This window comes from Melozone crissalis, unplaced genomic scaffold (assembly GCF_028551555.1).
Source record: "Melozone crissalis strain CALT ecotype California unplaced genomic scaffold, PUWL_Pcris_2 ptg000016l_1, whole genome shotgun sequence".
Classification (NCBI taxonomy): domain Eukaryota; kingdom Metazoa; phylum Chordata; class Aves; order Passeriformes; family Passerellidae; genus Melozone; species Melozone crissalis.
Window position 1 is genome coordinate 20,231,086 of NW_026535794.1, and position 14,871 is coordinate 20,245,956.

Genomic DNA, 14,871 nt, shown 5'->3' on the forward strand with positions numbered 1-14,871 from the left:
AAAATGTTCAGGTTTTTTCTTAGAACATTTCTAAGAAATTTGGAGAGTTTTTTCTAAGTGGGGTTGTTGATCAGGAAAATTAGATACTGTCATGGGATTTTACATCTGATAAATATTTTATGCTTTGTAAAAGGTATCAGCAGGCACAAGGTTACATCTTGCATTATTTATTATCTCAAAAAAAAAAAAGGTTAATTAAATTTCTGAGTTCTTTAGAAGAGAAGGTGTGGAAAATGCTCAAAGCCCAAGGCTGTATCTCAGAGGCTATTGTTCAGACAAAGTTCTAGGCCTGTTTCACAGTTATTATAAAAAGATTTGATTTTGATGTCTGTTGCTGCGGTAAAAACCATTAAACAGCAGCTCTATGATCCTTCAAAGAACTCTGCCCTGAGACCCATTTAAATCACAACTTTCACTGCTGAATGCGTGCCCTGAAATGTGCTAGAAAAATGCAAACTATGTCTGCCCAGCAAAGATCCCAGAGTCACTTCAAAGTCTCATATGCTAAAAAGCAGCAATGTGATAACACTCTATGAGATTATAAGATGACAAATCAATAAAGTAAATCACTCCAGAGATCTCTGACTTGACGAATGGGTTCAGTGAAACAACGCTAGGGAGCTGTGCACTCCGGAGGAGACTGAAAGTGCGTTTGTTATCTATTTCACATTATGCGATTTGGTGCCAGCCTGGGGTAGAAATCAGGAGGGTGGCACTAGCTCTGGGACACATGGCTTGTGACTCCAGGTGGAATGTGTCAGGCTATTGCTGAGTTGCTCCAATGACTCTGAGTGCATCACCCTGCCTAAATCTGTCAGGCTGCCTGGTTTATAACCAGGCACTGCCCTGCATGGCAGGGGCATGCCCTGGTCACACTGACCCTATACCCTTTATCACCCTCACCTCCTGAGTGAGGAAAAAGCCAAGTTCTCAAAGAATGTAAAGAAAAAAATCCTAAAAATTCACATACGAACAATTACATCTGCTTCTAGGAAAACAATGATTGTAGGTTACAAATCCTCTGATAAACCTCTCATCTTCACATTAAAGATGCCAAAATACAAGGGTGATTCTTTAACTCTTTTTTGAAATAATTTCTTCCTTTAAAGGATGTTCAAATATATTATTCTCTCTCATCAACTCTTTGGAATGAATGCTTACATCTGGTTGCAGTATAGGAATACAATGAATTATATTCTTCCAGTAACTGACAATAAGATTGAAATAACTTCCTAATGTGCTCATCTGGGAAAATGAAACACACTGAATGGTATCTGCATTCACCTACAGTTGTGCATAATTGTTTGTACCTTCTATGTAAACTCTTTTTGAAAAATAAAGCTTTAAATGAAAACTGGTTTATTTCTATCTAATCAGTCTCTCATTCTCAATTTGCTTGGAAATATTCTTGTGTCATTGGGTCAAAATCAGAATCAGGCCTAAAACAACATTGTTTGAAACAATGTCTAAAAAAGATAAAAAGTGTTGTTTGAGATTCAGAAAATACAAATAAAAAATTTTCTTGCCCTGAGAATTAAAAATGCCATAAAAGTTACTCTTGCCAAGTAATACTGTATTTCACTGTATCTCCACTAATTTCCTTCAGAACTCTTGGGACTAATATTCTGTTATTCTCTCCCATTAGTCAGATGACATTTCATTGACTCAACTACAAGTTTTAATAAGAGTTCACAGGTCAGTAATGGGAGTAAATAGTTTAAAACTGTGTCCTTTTCCGAGTTGTAGATACTAATTAAATAAAGGCCATTACCACTATGCAGCTATACGGAACAAAATACTAGGAAAATTTACTCTTTGCTATTTGCTTTAAGGAATTTTGCTAATATCTTAACTTTGTCTACAAAATAAACCTTATATCTATGTTTATTAAATCTAAAGATAGTCTACATTTTTTTGGAGCATGATTTTAGCAAACTCTTAAGTAAAGCCTACAAGCAAATCTTTGAAAACTTAATTTCTTCCTCTAGTTTTATGGAGGTCAAGTAATCTGCTTTGAGGTTACCTGAACCCAATGCAGTCTCTAACTTCTACATTAATGTGAGGGATCGATTGTTTTGCAGTCTCTAACTTCTACATTAATGTGAGGGATCGATTGTTTTTCATGCAGTCAGTGAGAAGAATCAATGTAGAAATACACATTCTATTTTATGCTGTGAGGTAGAATAAGCAGTTTCCTTAAGCCTTATTCTTGAGTGACTTCCCATAGAAGTAGGGTCAATTATATTGATTTGTGAAAATTTGTGATTTTAAGCTACTTGATCCAACAAATACAAATGTCCAGAATATACCAGCTGGCATCTGCAGAACCTCTGCTGCAGATTTTCACACCCATGGCCTGGGATGGTAAAATTTAGCTCCGTTAAAACTAACCAGGGAATTAGAAAATCCACTGTGACTCATCTCTACCTGTGCTGTGGCACCTGCTAAGCCACACATTTCTACAGGATAACTCTCTCCTCTCTACACTGGGCTGGTTAAAAGCAATAACAATGCCAGGGGAACAACCGGGGGGGGCTCCCAGATTTGCTGAGGAGCAGCAGCCAGGGAAAGGGTCTGTGCTGCAGCAGCCAGGTATAATTATTACATATTATTATTTTTCATCAGTGCTGCAGCAGCCAGGGAAAGGGTCTGTGCTGCAGCATCCCTGAGCAGCTGGATGCAGGAGGCTGGGTGCTGGCTCCAGCTGCCTGCTGCCCTGGCCAGCTTAGGCTGCTGCTGCCACAAAATAAATGAGCCCTGGCTTTACTTGCCATGCCCTAGTCAGGACTTCTTGTTTTCCTGAATGTCCTTGTGTCTTTGCTCATTTTTAACTGGATGGAGTTAATTAAATGCCTGGGTAAGGTCCACTGGAACTTCCTAATGAGATCCTGTGTGTATTAGCCTTGTTATTGTCAGCAGAGGGAGTTACTAATGACAGGTTTCACCTTCCTTATTCATCTGCATATTTGTTTTTTGAGGCTTATTTCAAGTCTTTGAGAGAACCTTCCCCTAACTGTACTAGATCCTCAATTATCTTCTTATATTAAAATGTCTATATGCAAAAGCAATTGACATCAATACCACAAAAGTTATTTTCAACAAATGGCTCAATCCTTTGCTGCTGATTTCCTTCTGCTTCTTTTTTTGTTAATTGCAGGGACAGCTTAGGTGGTGGTAGAAAGCTAATTTTAGATCAACAGAATAATGAAATGCATTATCCCTTTCACCTAATAGTTCTTGCTTGGCTCTCTATAAACATGTTTGAAAATGCAGAGTTTCTTCTGACTCATAAAATAAACTGAATGCTGACGAGGTGCCCCACCACTAATGCTAAAACAGACACAGTGAACATGCTGCACCTGAACTTTGAAATGTCTCCTGCAATGGATGCTATTCTCTTATAACTGGCACAGTCAGAACCAGAATGTCTCAAAATCTCACTGGAAAAAGTTTTGATTAGTTATATCTAGATCTCTTTGGGGAATATTCTGTTTGCTTTTGCACTGCTATCAAAAACCTTGAATTTGAATTCAGATGGGTGGTGAGTTAATATTTCAGCTGCACTGAATAGCTGCACTGTCAATATCTTTTTCTCACGTAAATGTTGAAGGGGTCAATTTGAAGAATACTATACATTTGCAGGTAGTTCAACAGCCCATTACTTTGACTGGATTATTATTATTCCATATACAGATGGTTTTCTTCAAAGAATATGTAGTACAATTTCAAGAGAAAAAAATCAAAACAAAGAGAAAAAAATCAAAACAACAGTAACTTCAGAGAAATTCCATTAGGAAAATGCATTGATTTTCTCCAGCTGCAAACTTTAACAAAAGAGGTTCATGCTTGGCTATAGTATGCTTTTATGATCTTTTAGTTTTATTTCTGGCTGTTGTTTATCTCATAATCTGAGATATCTCTTTAGTAGTATGATGGATGACATACTTAGACTTCCTGAAAGTGGACAAGCAATGCATATATTAAGAAATGAAACTGATGCATACCATGAACTATGATTTTTCTAAAAATGGCTTTTTACCTTTTCTTACCATTTTTGTTCCACTGTGATAATTCTGGAAGAAAAGAAATTTTTATATTGTTCATCACTTTTCCATTGCTTATACAGTCTTCACTCAGTTAAACTTTGAATGGATGGAATGACTTCAGCCAGAGACAGTTTGCTAAGTTTTTAAACTTGAGATGGTAATTACCTTCCCAGATCATCTTAATATTTTTTATTTTCAGGTAATCACTACCTAGAGATCTGATTTCACTGACATTAACTTTACTTTAAATCAAGGGATACTCAATCTGGATGGAAATATCGAGGTATTGCAGTTTGAACCAGCAGGAGAAGCTCCAGTATGACTTCCCATGACTATGTGTTGTTTAATTAGATTATGTTCCTTCAGACACTGCTGAATAGAAACTCCAATTAAAATATGGACTTATGGGTCCTTATAACAGCATAACAGGTGAAGTTAAGTTGATCTGCAAAAAATCCCAGGTACAATGATGGAATAATTTTGCCTCCTTTACAAATTTGAACCTCTCTGGGGAAAAGAGCTGTATAAAACATCTCAATAAATATACAGTTACTTGATAAGTGGTCTGTTGTTATTTGTAGGTGTTTGAACTAATTAATGAAAGAAATCTCCTGATGCCTGTCAAAGGCAATGAACCCATTGTCAATGAACCTATTGGTTTTTATATTTCAGGCAGTCATGTCCTAAGTTGTATCTCTAGGTACCAAATCTACTGAAGTCTTTTATCTTTCAGGCTTTTAAATTATTTTTATATTATCCAGAATAATCCAGAGAAATAATTTTTAGTAATTTTTTTTCAGGGAAAAAATATAATTTATCATTTAAAGTTAAGTCAGCCAATATATGCATTGGAAATAAAGCAGAAACTTTAATGCAGTTCACCAAGACATTACTGGAGATATTTTAGGAAGGGAAGTTAACAGACATGTGGCAAATAAATTGCACCATGATTTATACTTGAATAACCAGAAGAGATGCACAGATACAAGTAAGCACAGACTCATATTTGGTCACTGTATCTGAAGAACATTGATTATTAATTTCTATATAAGAATTACTTTCTAGTCTGAACCATATTATGATTTAAAAAAGGTTTTTACAAGCAGTTAATCCTTTTTAATGAACAGCAAAGGAACAGCCAATTTTTTACAAATGTCTGGGTTTTCACTTGCAAATTAATAACCAGACATTATTTTTAAGCAATTTTTTGGTTGTCTCATATTGATTGAAGAAAAAATATTTCTAAATAAAATTGATTATACTCTGTATCCATTTATATAAAAATATTTAATGCAGTCATATTTTTGCATTTTATTCTCACTTCGTACATGTTGGTAATTTCTTTTGTGCATCATCCCATAAGAGCAATAGAGCTGTATACTGATAAATACCAATAAGGATGTCAGCAAAATAAGAAAAGAGCCTCACATGGAAAAAATCAAAGGGAAAGGTACTATATGTGAAGAGGGGAAAATAAAAAGAGGATTTGAAAAGATTTTCTTTGGCTTTTCAGATGGCTTTTCTTGGAAGAGAAATTCTAAAAGCATTAAGAGACTGGAGTAATAAAAACCAGCACAGAACCAGGAGGTGCGTGGGAGCTCTCCAGTCTGTCAGCTAAACAACAGAATGTCACAGTGCTGAGCACAAACACCCTTACAGGTATAATATATTCAAAAGAAAAGGGGTTTTTTGTTACCTTAATCAGAACCTGAAGGTGTCCCATGGCTTTTGATGACTTGAAGTACCAGAAGCTCATCACACAACTCCCACTTGATTCTTTCCATATGGAACTCTTCACATGGGCTTTTTCATTTATTAGGCTTATTGCAGTGGCCTCGAGATATAGGAAATGTCCTGAAATTAAATGATGTATTACTGAAAAAATGTTTTACATTTTCAAATTACATTTCAAAACTCAGCAAAGTAAAGGCAGGGATGTATGAAGAACACTTCCCTCATAAGTCTCATACTAGTGAACCTCAGCTCAGGAGAAAAAATGACCAGTTCCCATTCCTTGTGCACTTCTTATAATAGGAATAAAATGAATAAACTGGTGGTAGCAGCTTAAGTTTTGGGTGGACCTGTGTAGAAGACTGGGAACTCTTCCATGTTTTTCTGGCTACTTGGATTACATATCCCTGCTAAACTGCAGTAGCTGCAATTCTGACAATACATCAAAAAATAGCCACATCATGATAAATTTCAGGATAAAGTCTCCTGAAAGGTAATCTTCAAAACAGCAAGTCACACTATATAAAAACTTGTGGAACAGGAAAAAAAAATTATGCATGTATAAATCACTAGGTATCCCTAATGGTTCATATTTCCTTTGGTCATTTTTACTCTGTTGGAATATTAATGAACATATAAATTATTTAGTCAGATGAAATTGCAAAATTAGATGCCTAGAGTTAGTATTTTTCAACACTGATATGTTCCTTGAGTCTTCCATCTTTATTTTTAATCAGAAGCATAAAAAATTCTCCCATGTTTTCAAATTCATTTTTTTCCTTTGTACAAATAAGAAATGTGTATATGACATAAACATAAATTTTATTATAAATAACACAAAAATTGTAATTGCACATCTACTAATGTTTGTATATGAATTAGGCAAAAAAATTTTAGTTGATTGGATAATGCAGAAACAAATGGGTTCATTCTAATTTTGACACTTCCCTGGCTCAGATACAACCATAGATGTTTGCCATGGTGTTATGGGATCCAAAATCTGAGGTCAAGCATATATTTAACAAGTGTAGTGGTGTATTTGTGATAATACCTTAAAAATATATATTACTGACAATGTAAATGACTTTTTTCCTACATATTTTGAAGTTCATTGTGTGTTGTCCTTCAGCAGTTTCTGTAAACATTCAAGTGACTGCTATCATGTCTTTGTGTAACTCTGCTATGAATATTTAAATTTAAGGTCAGTTCTGAGCTCAGCTTTGGTGACATCTTTGTCTAAGCTATAGGACCTTCAAAAGCAAAGTATGAAGGCACAGAGCTTGCAGCAAGAGCAAGAGCAGATAACTGGGTGCTTTGGCCAAAACAAACCAGGACATGCACTAACAAAGGAGATTTGTTTCCTTAAATCTAATTATTTAACATTAGCTAAAATTAAAGTATGAATAGTCTCTATGGGAAACTGTAGAGGTTCCTGAAAATGACCTCAGGCTCCAGAGGAGTGGGACCCAGTGGATCTCAGAGCTGAGCTAACTCACCTTTGCAAATTGCAGCCAGACCAAATGCCAGTCTCCAGACAGATATCAAATTATCTTGCCCGACTCATATAAAAAACAACTAAGATTCAATTTTCCTGCATTAAAATTATTGTACAATGGTAATTCATATTTTTCTATTGTAATACATCTTGTTCATTAAAAATGACACCCTGATTAGAGATTTTAGAACTCCCCTGCTGCCTGTGGAGACATGAGACATTTCATGAAGACAATTATCCCTTACTTGTGAACTAACACCATACCAGTTCTGTTTCCAAGCGTGTGGTCCCCAGGAGGTCTGAGGCTTTGAGGCGAGCTGACCCCGAGCACCCAGCGAAAATTGTCAGCCAGGGAATTTTGCCAGCCACATCTGCCATTCTCAAAGGTGCAGGAAGTTCCACATTCACTCTCGTCTGTATTATCCCCACAGTTGTCTTCAAAATCACAGCTTTGTTCTGCTCTGTAACACTTGCCATTCTGGCACTGCCTATGGCCATGTGAGCAGGAGCCTGAAAAGAGAAGAATGAGGGTGTCCTGGTGAATCACAGCGCCGTGCATCCCAGCAAGGTTACTGGAAGGTTACATTTCAGAGAGCTTAATATTTAGGAGGAGGAGGGTGGTCCAGAGCACTTTTATTAAAAGCCTTTGGTTCCCCTGAAGTACCAATCCATTATCAGTTTATTTCTTTTGTATTTTGTCAAGTGATTGCCTAAATAAATGACTGTTTCCCTTGTAAAGCCTCAGAGGGCAAGCTCCAGCCAGGCATTCCATCACTAACAAAGCTTTCTAGTCTGACTTAATTGCTGGCATTCTCCTTTCATGTGGTGTTGGATTGAATCATTTTATCTTAGCTGCAAAGTTGAGCCTGCTTAGGAGCCCTAATTTGGAAGAAGAAACTTTTCTTTTAACTACAGAGCCTTTTAATGGATTTTTTTTTATGAGTTCAGTAGGTTGATGGTGTCCTTTTTGTACAGTCTTCCTGCCGTTATTGAGGGATAATTCTACTATTGTACAGCCTAAAGACTGTAGGACTCAGACACAGGATCTATTTCCAAGTTTCACGTTTTCATTTTAGATCACTTTCTGCAGGACTCCGAATAACTTCAGTACATTCTTTAATCAAGAGGTGAAACACAACATTCTAAAACTGACCCCTTCCCATTTACTTTGTACATTCTGCTGTGCCAGAAATAAATGAACAAGAATAATTTTACTTAAAAATAGGAGTATGACTATATGAGCTCAACAGACAAAATTAGAATATGTACATGTCTAAAAGTTACGGAAGTACAGGGAGAATCTGAGTTAATTGATACTGAAAATCACATGGTGCTAAAATTGTATTAATTGTATTAATTTAATTTTTAGTTAATTAATTGTAAAACTGTATTAATTTAAAGGATCTAAATGACATTGACATAAGGCTGGATTTTATCAAGAGGTCTGAAAAATAGATTTATTAGTAGAAAGAGGATAAGAAATGGGGTATTCAGTTGTCATGTTGGCAACCTCCATCCCACAGCATTTGTTTCAGCCAGACTCTAAATTACAAATACTCCAAACTGAAAAAATGTTGTTAGAACCCTTGTTTTCGTTAAAGTGAAAACAAGTCACTTGATTTCTAGATATCAGCTAAAGAAAACAAGCATTAACCTCTCCTCCTGAAGTTAAAATCCTCCTAATGCAATTCTTATTAAAATAAATTTAAAATACAAACACATATTGGAATATGATAGCAATATCTAGCAAGATTTGCAGGGAAATTACTGAATTTTAATTCCTGATTTCTTAGCAACATAAAAATATGTATCAGGTTGGTAATAATATCAGACAAAGATCTCCAGATCTAGAGACAAGAAAAATGGGTGATCTCTGACCAGAAGAAAAGGACTTGTTTGAAATTCAAAGCTAAAAGTTTACAAAAGCATCAGTGAGAATTTTATTATTACGCAAATTCTGAAAATGGTCCTGGTCAAAAGAATGGTGCAATACCATCAATGATTCAGTCAGTGGCCATCAGAAACTCTTATCAATCTTCTTCAGAATTTCAGTCATCTCTGTTGTGTGAGTGACAGAGATTTATTATAAAACTGCTGCCTAATTTAAATGGCATTTGTTTTTAGGAGCTAGTTATTATAATCCTACCTTTCTTTTAAGTGATTGCAGTAAGAATTTAGCAAAACATTTATTTTGTCAACAAACTAGGAATTTAAATTTCAGGATGCAATTCATGCCTTAAAATATTTTCCCTTGCAGTTCAATGATCAATAATTCCAATAACTATTGAATTTTGAGGTCCCTTTGTAGCATTGTTTCCAATTTCAGGTTAAAAAAAAAAAGCAGAGTTGAAAAGTGGAAGTCTTTGTTTCCTGAGGAAAAACAAAAAAATCCATCTTGAATCCTGGCATGAATGAAACTTTCCAAGCATGTGTAATGAATGATATTACACTGCCTGAGTCTGTAACGTGACTTGCTTCTGGATGTCCTTCCATAGTATGGCTTCTCTTTAAACGTCATTTCTAAGGCTTTAAAACTGTAGGGAAAAAAAAAACTTCACCAAACAAAAAAACAACCTTCCCTTCTCCCAAAAAAACCCAACCAAACTACAGGAAAAAGAATTTTTTAGAACTGTCTTTCTTTCTTCCCTACTTTTTCTTAATGTTAGTTGTTCAAAAACTCTGTTCTATAGATTCCTGTGGGTATGAGAGAGGTATTTAATTGAGAGAAATTTCTCCTTAGCAAGGTTCAGTAAATATTTCCTCCAATCAGTGTTTCTTGAGGATTATTTGTGGGTAGATTTTTGTCCTATGTGGTGCCTGCATAGACACACTAGGCTGCAGTAGAGCCTTAGGGGCTGTTAGAGCCCCTTTCAGATAAATAACTTTTATCTTATCGTTATATGCGTCCTTCAGATAAATAATCTTTAAATTGAGGAGGATTTATACAACAGAGGAAAACAGCTGCACCAGTTAATAATCCCCTTGTTCATGTACCCTGAGCAAAATCAACAGGTAAAACATTTATATTTTTAAACATGTTTTAGGAGAAGGATTAATCTCCTTATTTTATAAGGGTGTTTTTCTTAAATGTATTTTGGAAAAAAAATTAAATTCACCTGCCAACATCAAGAGAGAAAATAAATTTTTCTTGAGGACAACCTGTCTTATTATTGAAAACTGAGGCAAAGAGGGTCTCAAATACTCAGCCTTTTCCTCATTTTTTTTCTCATATTCCCCCCTGCATCCAATAAGGGGGGGAGGTTTTCCTTGCCACTCCTTTTGCTATTAATGTATTTATAAAAATATTTTTATTATCCTTTCCAGAAGTGGCCAGATTGTGTTCTAATTAGGATTATTATAAAGTTGTTAAACTTAATAAATTGTTAACCTTCTTAAACTTATTATATTTAATAGCATCAGCATCAGCATTGATGTTTTCCAAAACAAAACCAAATCAAATGAATGATATAGTTTATAATTACTGGAATAATCCATCAATAAGTGTGAAAATCTAGAGCTGCTTCAAAATATTTTCAGAAGATTTTATTTACATTCACATGGCTAGAAGCATACCAAGCTAGAGTTTCCTGTAGAACCATAGTCTGGTATAGAGGCCAGAGTAATTAATCAGCAGACTGAGTGTGACATCCCAGGGAGAGGAGCTCTCTGGATAATTTAGATCTCTGTATTTTTCCCTGTAAAAAATACTCCATTATCCTTCTTGCTCTGAGTTGACATTACTGTATGACTGAAATCTATGTGTCCTTAAAAAAATAATTTGTTAACAAGAACATCTTTCCTCTAGTATCTCACTACTGTAGCCCAAGGACACAGGGAAAAGTGCTTTCATGACTGTTGATAATGCATAATAATACTGACTTGTCAATGCAGGAATGTGAAAAATGCATCTCATTTCAAAAGCAAAACTTTAGAAATTAAAATAATTTTGAAAGACTTTTAGATGTTGGGGTGTCAGGAAAAAAAAGATTTAAAAAGTATTAGTGTATGAGCTTTTTTTTTTTTTTAAGGAAAAAGGCTTTATTTTCTCGAATTGAGTGCAAACATTTGGTTTTGTAAACATTGCAAGTACTTTGACATATTGATTTGCATTCTGAACAACTGAAAGTTAGAAAAACAACAGCTTGAGTTCATTTGCACAAGGGAATTTTAGAAGAAACTGTTAACTGTCAAAGTTACAGCCACAACAAAGAGTGGATGAAAGCTCCAACAACCAAAACTTTCTCAATAAATTTCTTATCTTGACCATTCCCACACACAAACACAAGAGAAATCTTTTGCAGTAATTACCAAAAAGAACCAAAAACATAAACAGCAAGGTAGGATATTGCTGCTCAATACAATAGTCCATGACAGAGCACTGAAGAAACTTCTTTGTTTTGTTTGTTGGAACTTTGTTATTAGAAAAGTATTGATTTTTATCAGTCACTCAATACTCTTTAAGACATACCCAATCTGTGACACATTCAATGGGTCATAACCTGGTGCTTTGCTTTATTTAAGATTACCAGAAATTCTGACCTGAAGGCAAGAGGGGCTACTCAGTGCCTCTTCATACTGAGTTTACTGCATATACCATAAGCAGGGCAATGCTAAAAACTATTATAAAGATCAAAAGATTCAGTTTCAACTGCTTAGATGCGTGTGAATGTGCATTCACAAGAAATGAAAAGAACAGGCTTTGATTAGAGGAGGAGGCATAAGGTCTTTTTAACTCCCCACTCTTACAGTGCTGGCATACCAATATCTTCAGTAACAGAAATGGTGGATACTTTCCATGTTGCTTGTGTAATTCTACACCTATATATTCTGTAAAACATGCTAGCTGGGCAACCTAAAAGGAAATTTTTAGTTACTTTCTTCAGGTGTTAAATCCCCATACTGGAGAAGAGACCTAGGCCTGGATTCATGAAAGATACATTGCAATAGCATCAACTGGTTTGCTCCTTGCCAGCAAAGTGAAACAAGAGATACAGTACATGTTAATATTGTCATTCCAGTGCTAATCAGGTGGTCTATGTCTCCAGCATGAAGAAAAGGACAAGCCAGAAAAACTGTTGTAACAGGACACACACTTAATGAGAACTGTGATACATCAGTTCTTTTATACAGTCTTCCCTTTCCAAAGCCATGTTGAAATTTATAACCTATCTTCTTGAGGATGGACTTAGAAATTCTAAGAGAAAAAGAATTTACATCTAGTTTTTAAGCAAAGCTTTTCCAAAAACAATAACATTCATCATATAATATTCATCATATTCACAGCATCTACTGCAGTGAGAAAGACTAAATATCAAATAAAGCAAAAAAGCTAAACTCTTAAGTTTACTTACAAAGTAAACTTTGTAAGAGTTTACTCTTAGCAAAAATCCAACATAAAATTACATTGAACAAAATTTTGGGTTGCTATGTTCTGGCTCAAATAAATGAAATCTAAATCTATTTACTGCTTGAATTCCTTAGTAAAGACATAGAAAAATAAATATTCCTTAGGTATCAGATCCACAATCTTAAAAATATGTCAAAAATTTGCTTCATGCCCTTTAGAAGTACAACTTGAAGCTCATGTGAATTGCTATACAGCTATAGACTGACATTTTGCCTGAAGCAAATCAATGTAACACTGCTTTTATGATAGCCTGGACTGGTGCATAACATCTCTACCTTAGAGCCCAAAATATTTAGTTGTGACCTCTGGTTTAATGGTCCAACTGCTATCTGATTTTTTGGAGGGTGGAAGAAGGTATGATATCTGCATTTCCTGGTGCTGAGAGTAGGCTCTGGTCAGTGATTTCACTGGCTCCATTTCTGATGGGAGAAAAGTCTGGAGATTGAATCTAAAGTATGGCTTGAAGTAAAGCAGAAACCCATAAATCAGAACAGTTTGAGCATGAAAAATGAGTTGTGCAAACTCTGGATAGCTGAGGTATGTATGTTAGAAGGAATTTCTACAAGGAGATCAATGAAAAGTTGGTTAAACAGTGAACTGAAAGCATTTTATGATGTTATAACTGAATCTGAAGTGGGGGAGATCTTCACTGGCTGCCCTGGAAGATGTGACTGTTTCATATTCTCCACCATACCCCAAGCTGTTGACCAATGCCCGTAGTGGGAGGTGAAACTGCAATGAAGTGATAAATCACCTTTGTACAACTTGCCAGAGCTGCTCAGTAAATGTGACAGGTGGAAAGCACTTCCCTCAAATCCTGCTCAAAGCCTGACCAACCAGCTCTAATTTAGATTCAGAGCTCTGACTCTGAGACCAGAGGACACTGTCCTGGCCAGATTCAACCTTGGTGAGAGAGGGCAGTGGGCATCGAGTCCCAGAACCTGAGAAACACTGCTTCCAGAACGGAAAGTATGAACAAAACTATGTTGAGAAACCTTTCTATAGCAAATAAAGTAATATAAAACACATAGAATAAGCAGTAAGAAGTCTTTCTATTATATGTCCACAAGACCTCAGACGTTATCCAGAAAAAGGCATTTTCATCAACATGGTAGACACTATGAGGTGGTTCAGTCACATCCTTAATTTGGCATATAACTGTTCAATATTCAAAGGGAAAGATAACAAAAAATACATCTATTATCAGCTGGGGTTCTCTGCTATTTATGAATGTCAACCTCTTCCCTTAATCAGTAGTAATATTCAACAATACAAATGTAAAGTACAAAGGAAATTGTTCTGGAGAATTCTCACCTGTGTACAGATGGGATTAAAGAGAGAAAGAGCTGAAAGAAACATAATCTGCTCAGAGTTTCTATGGAAAATTACATTTAAACACAGCTATATTAAAACTTTTCAGACATATGTGAGTAAGGGTCAGGTGTAGGAGAAACGAAAACTGCCCCAAAACGGATTAAATTAAATGCCATGACCCCTATGAATCCTCATCTGTCATTACTCAGGAATAAATTTCAGGATTACTGTATTTACCACCTTCATCTGAAGAGTATGTGATGATTAAAAGATTTCATTGATGTCTTGAACAGCCTTCTGCACACATTTAAGCCTTCACTGAAGAGGTCAACAGGAAAATGAAAAATGCCTTATGCTTGATGGAGGAGAAAGATATCAACAAACTCCTTAATCACACAATATCTTGTAGAAATGTAGCTTCAATTATGTTCAGCTTTTCCCTTCCTCTGAGTTACATGTTTGTTCTCAGACACTGAAAGAAAAAGACTAAAATTTTACCTATAAAGTCAGCAAAAGTGCTGTGAGGTGAGGCTCTGAAAGCAACTCTTGGCACTGTTATGCCAAAATATTGTTACACTGTCTCCTAGTGCCATTAAGGAATTCTGTTCCTTATCATTTTTCCAGCCAGGATGAACAATTAAGACAAAATTAATTTTTTATTCTTCTCATTTAATGTTAATCCAATCCATTACAGTCATTTATTCCTCAAAGCATTAATAACTTCATTAACTGCACCTCCATTCAGCACAGGTTCACGTTTACCAGCACACTTTGAGGTAAGCAAGTAGTAACATGTGTGCTTAGCAAGTGACTGAACATGGAAAGAACAGAACAGATCATGGTTAGAAAAACAACCCTGATGAAATTGCTTGATGCCA

The 14,871-nt window shown here is 35.5% G+C and overlaps 1 protein-coding gene across 1 annotated transcript in view; it reads right to left on the reverse strand.

Annotated features, from left to right (window-relative positions):
- Window positions 1–14,871, reverse strand: part of MALRD1 (MAM and LDL receptor class A domain containing 1) — a 234,212-nt gene that overhangs the window by 107,545 nt on the left and 111,796 nt on the right. Inside the window, exons 27-28 of the mRNA XM_054274046.1 lie at window positions 7,537–7,782; window positions 5,743–5,900 (exon numbers count right to left, since the gene is read on the reverse strand). Coding sequence (XP_054130021.1) covers window positions 5,743–5,900; window positions 7,537–7,782 — 404 coding nt within the window. The remainder of the gene's footprint in view (window positions 1–5,742; window positions 5,901–7,536; window positions 7,783–14,871) is intronic.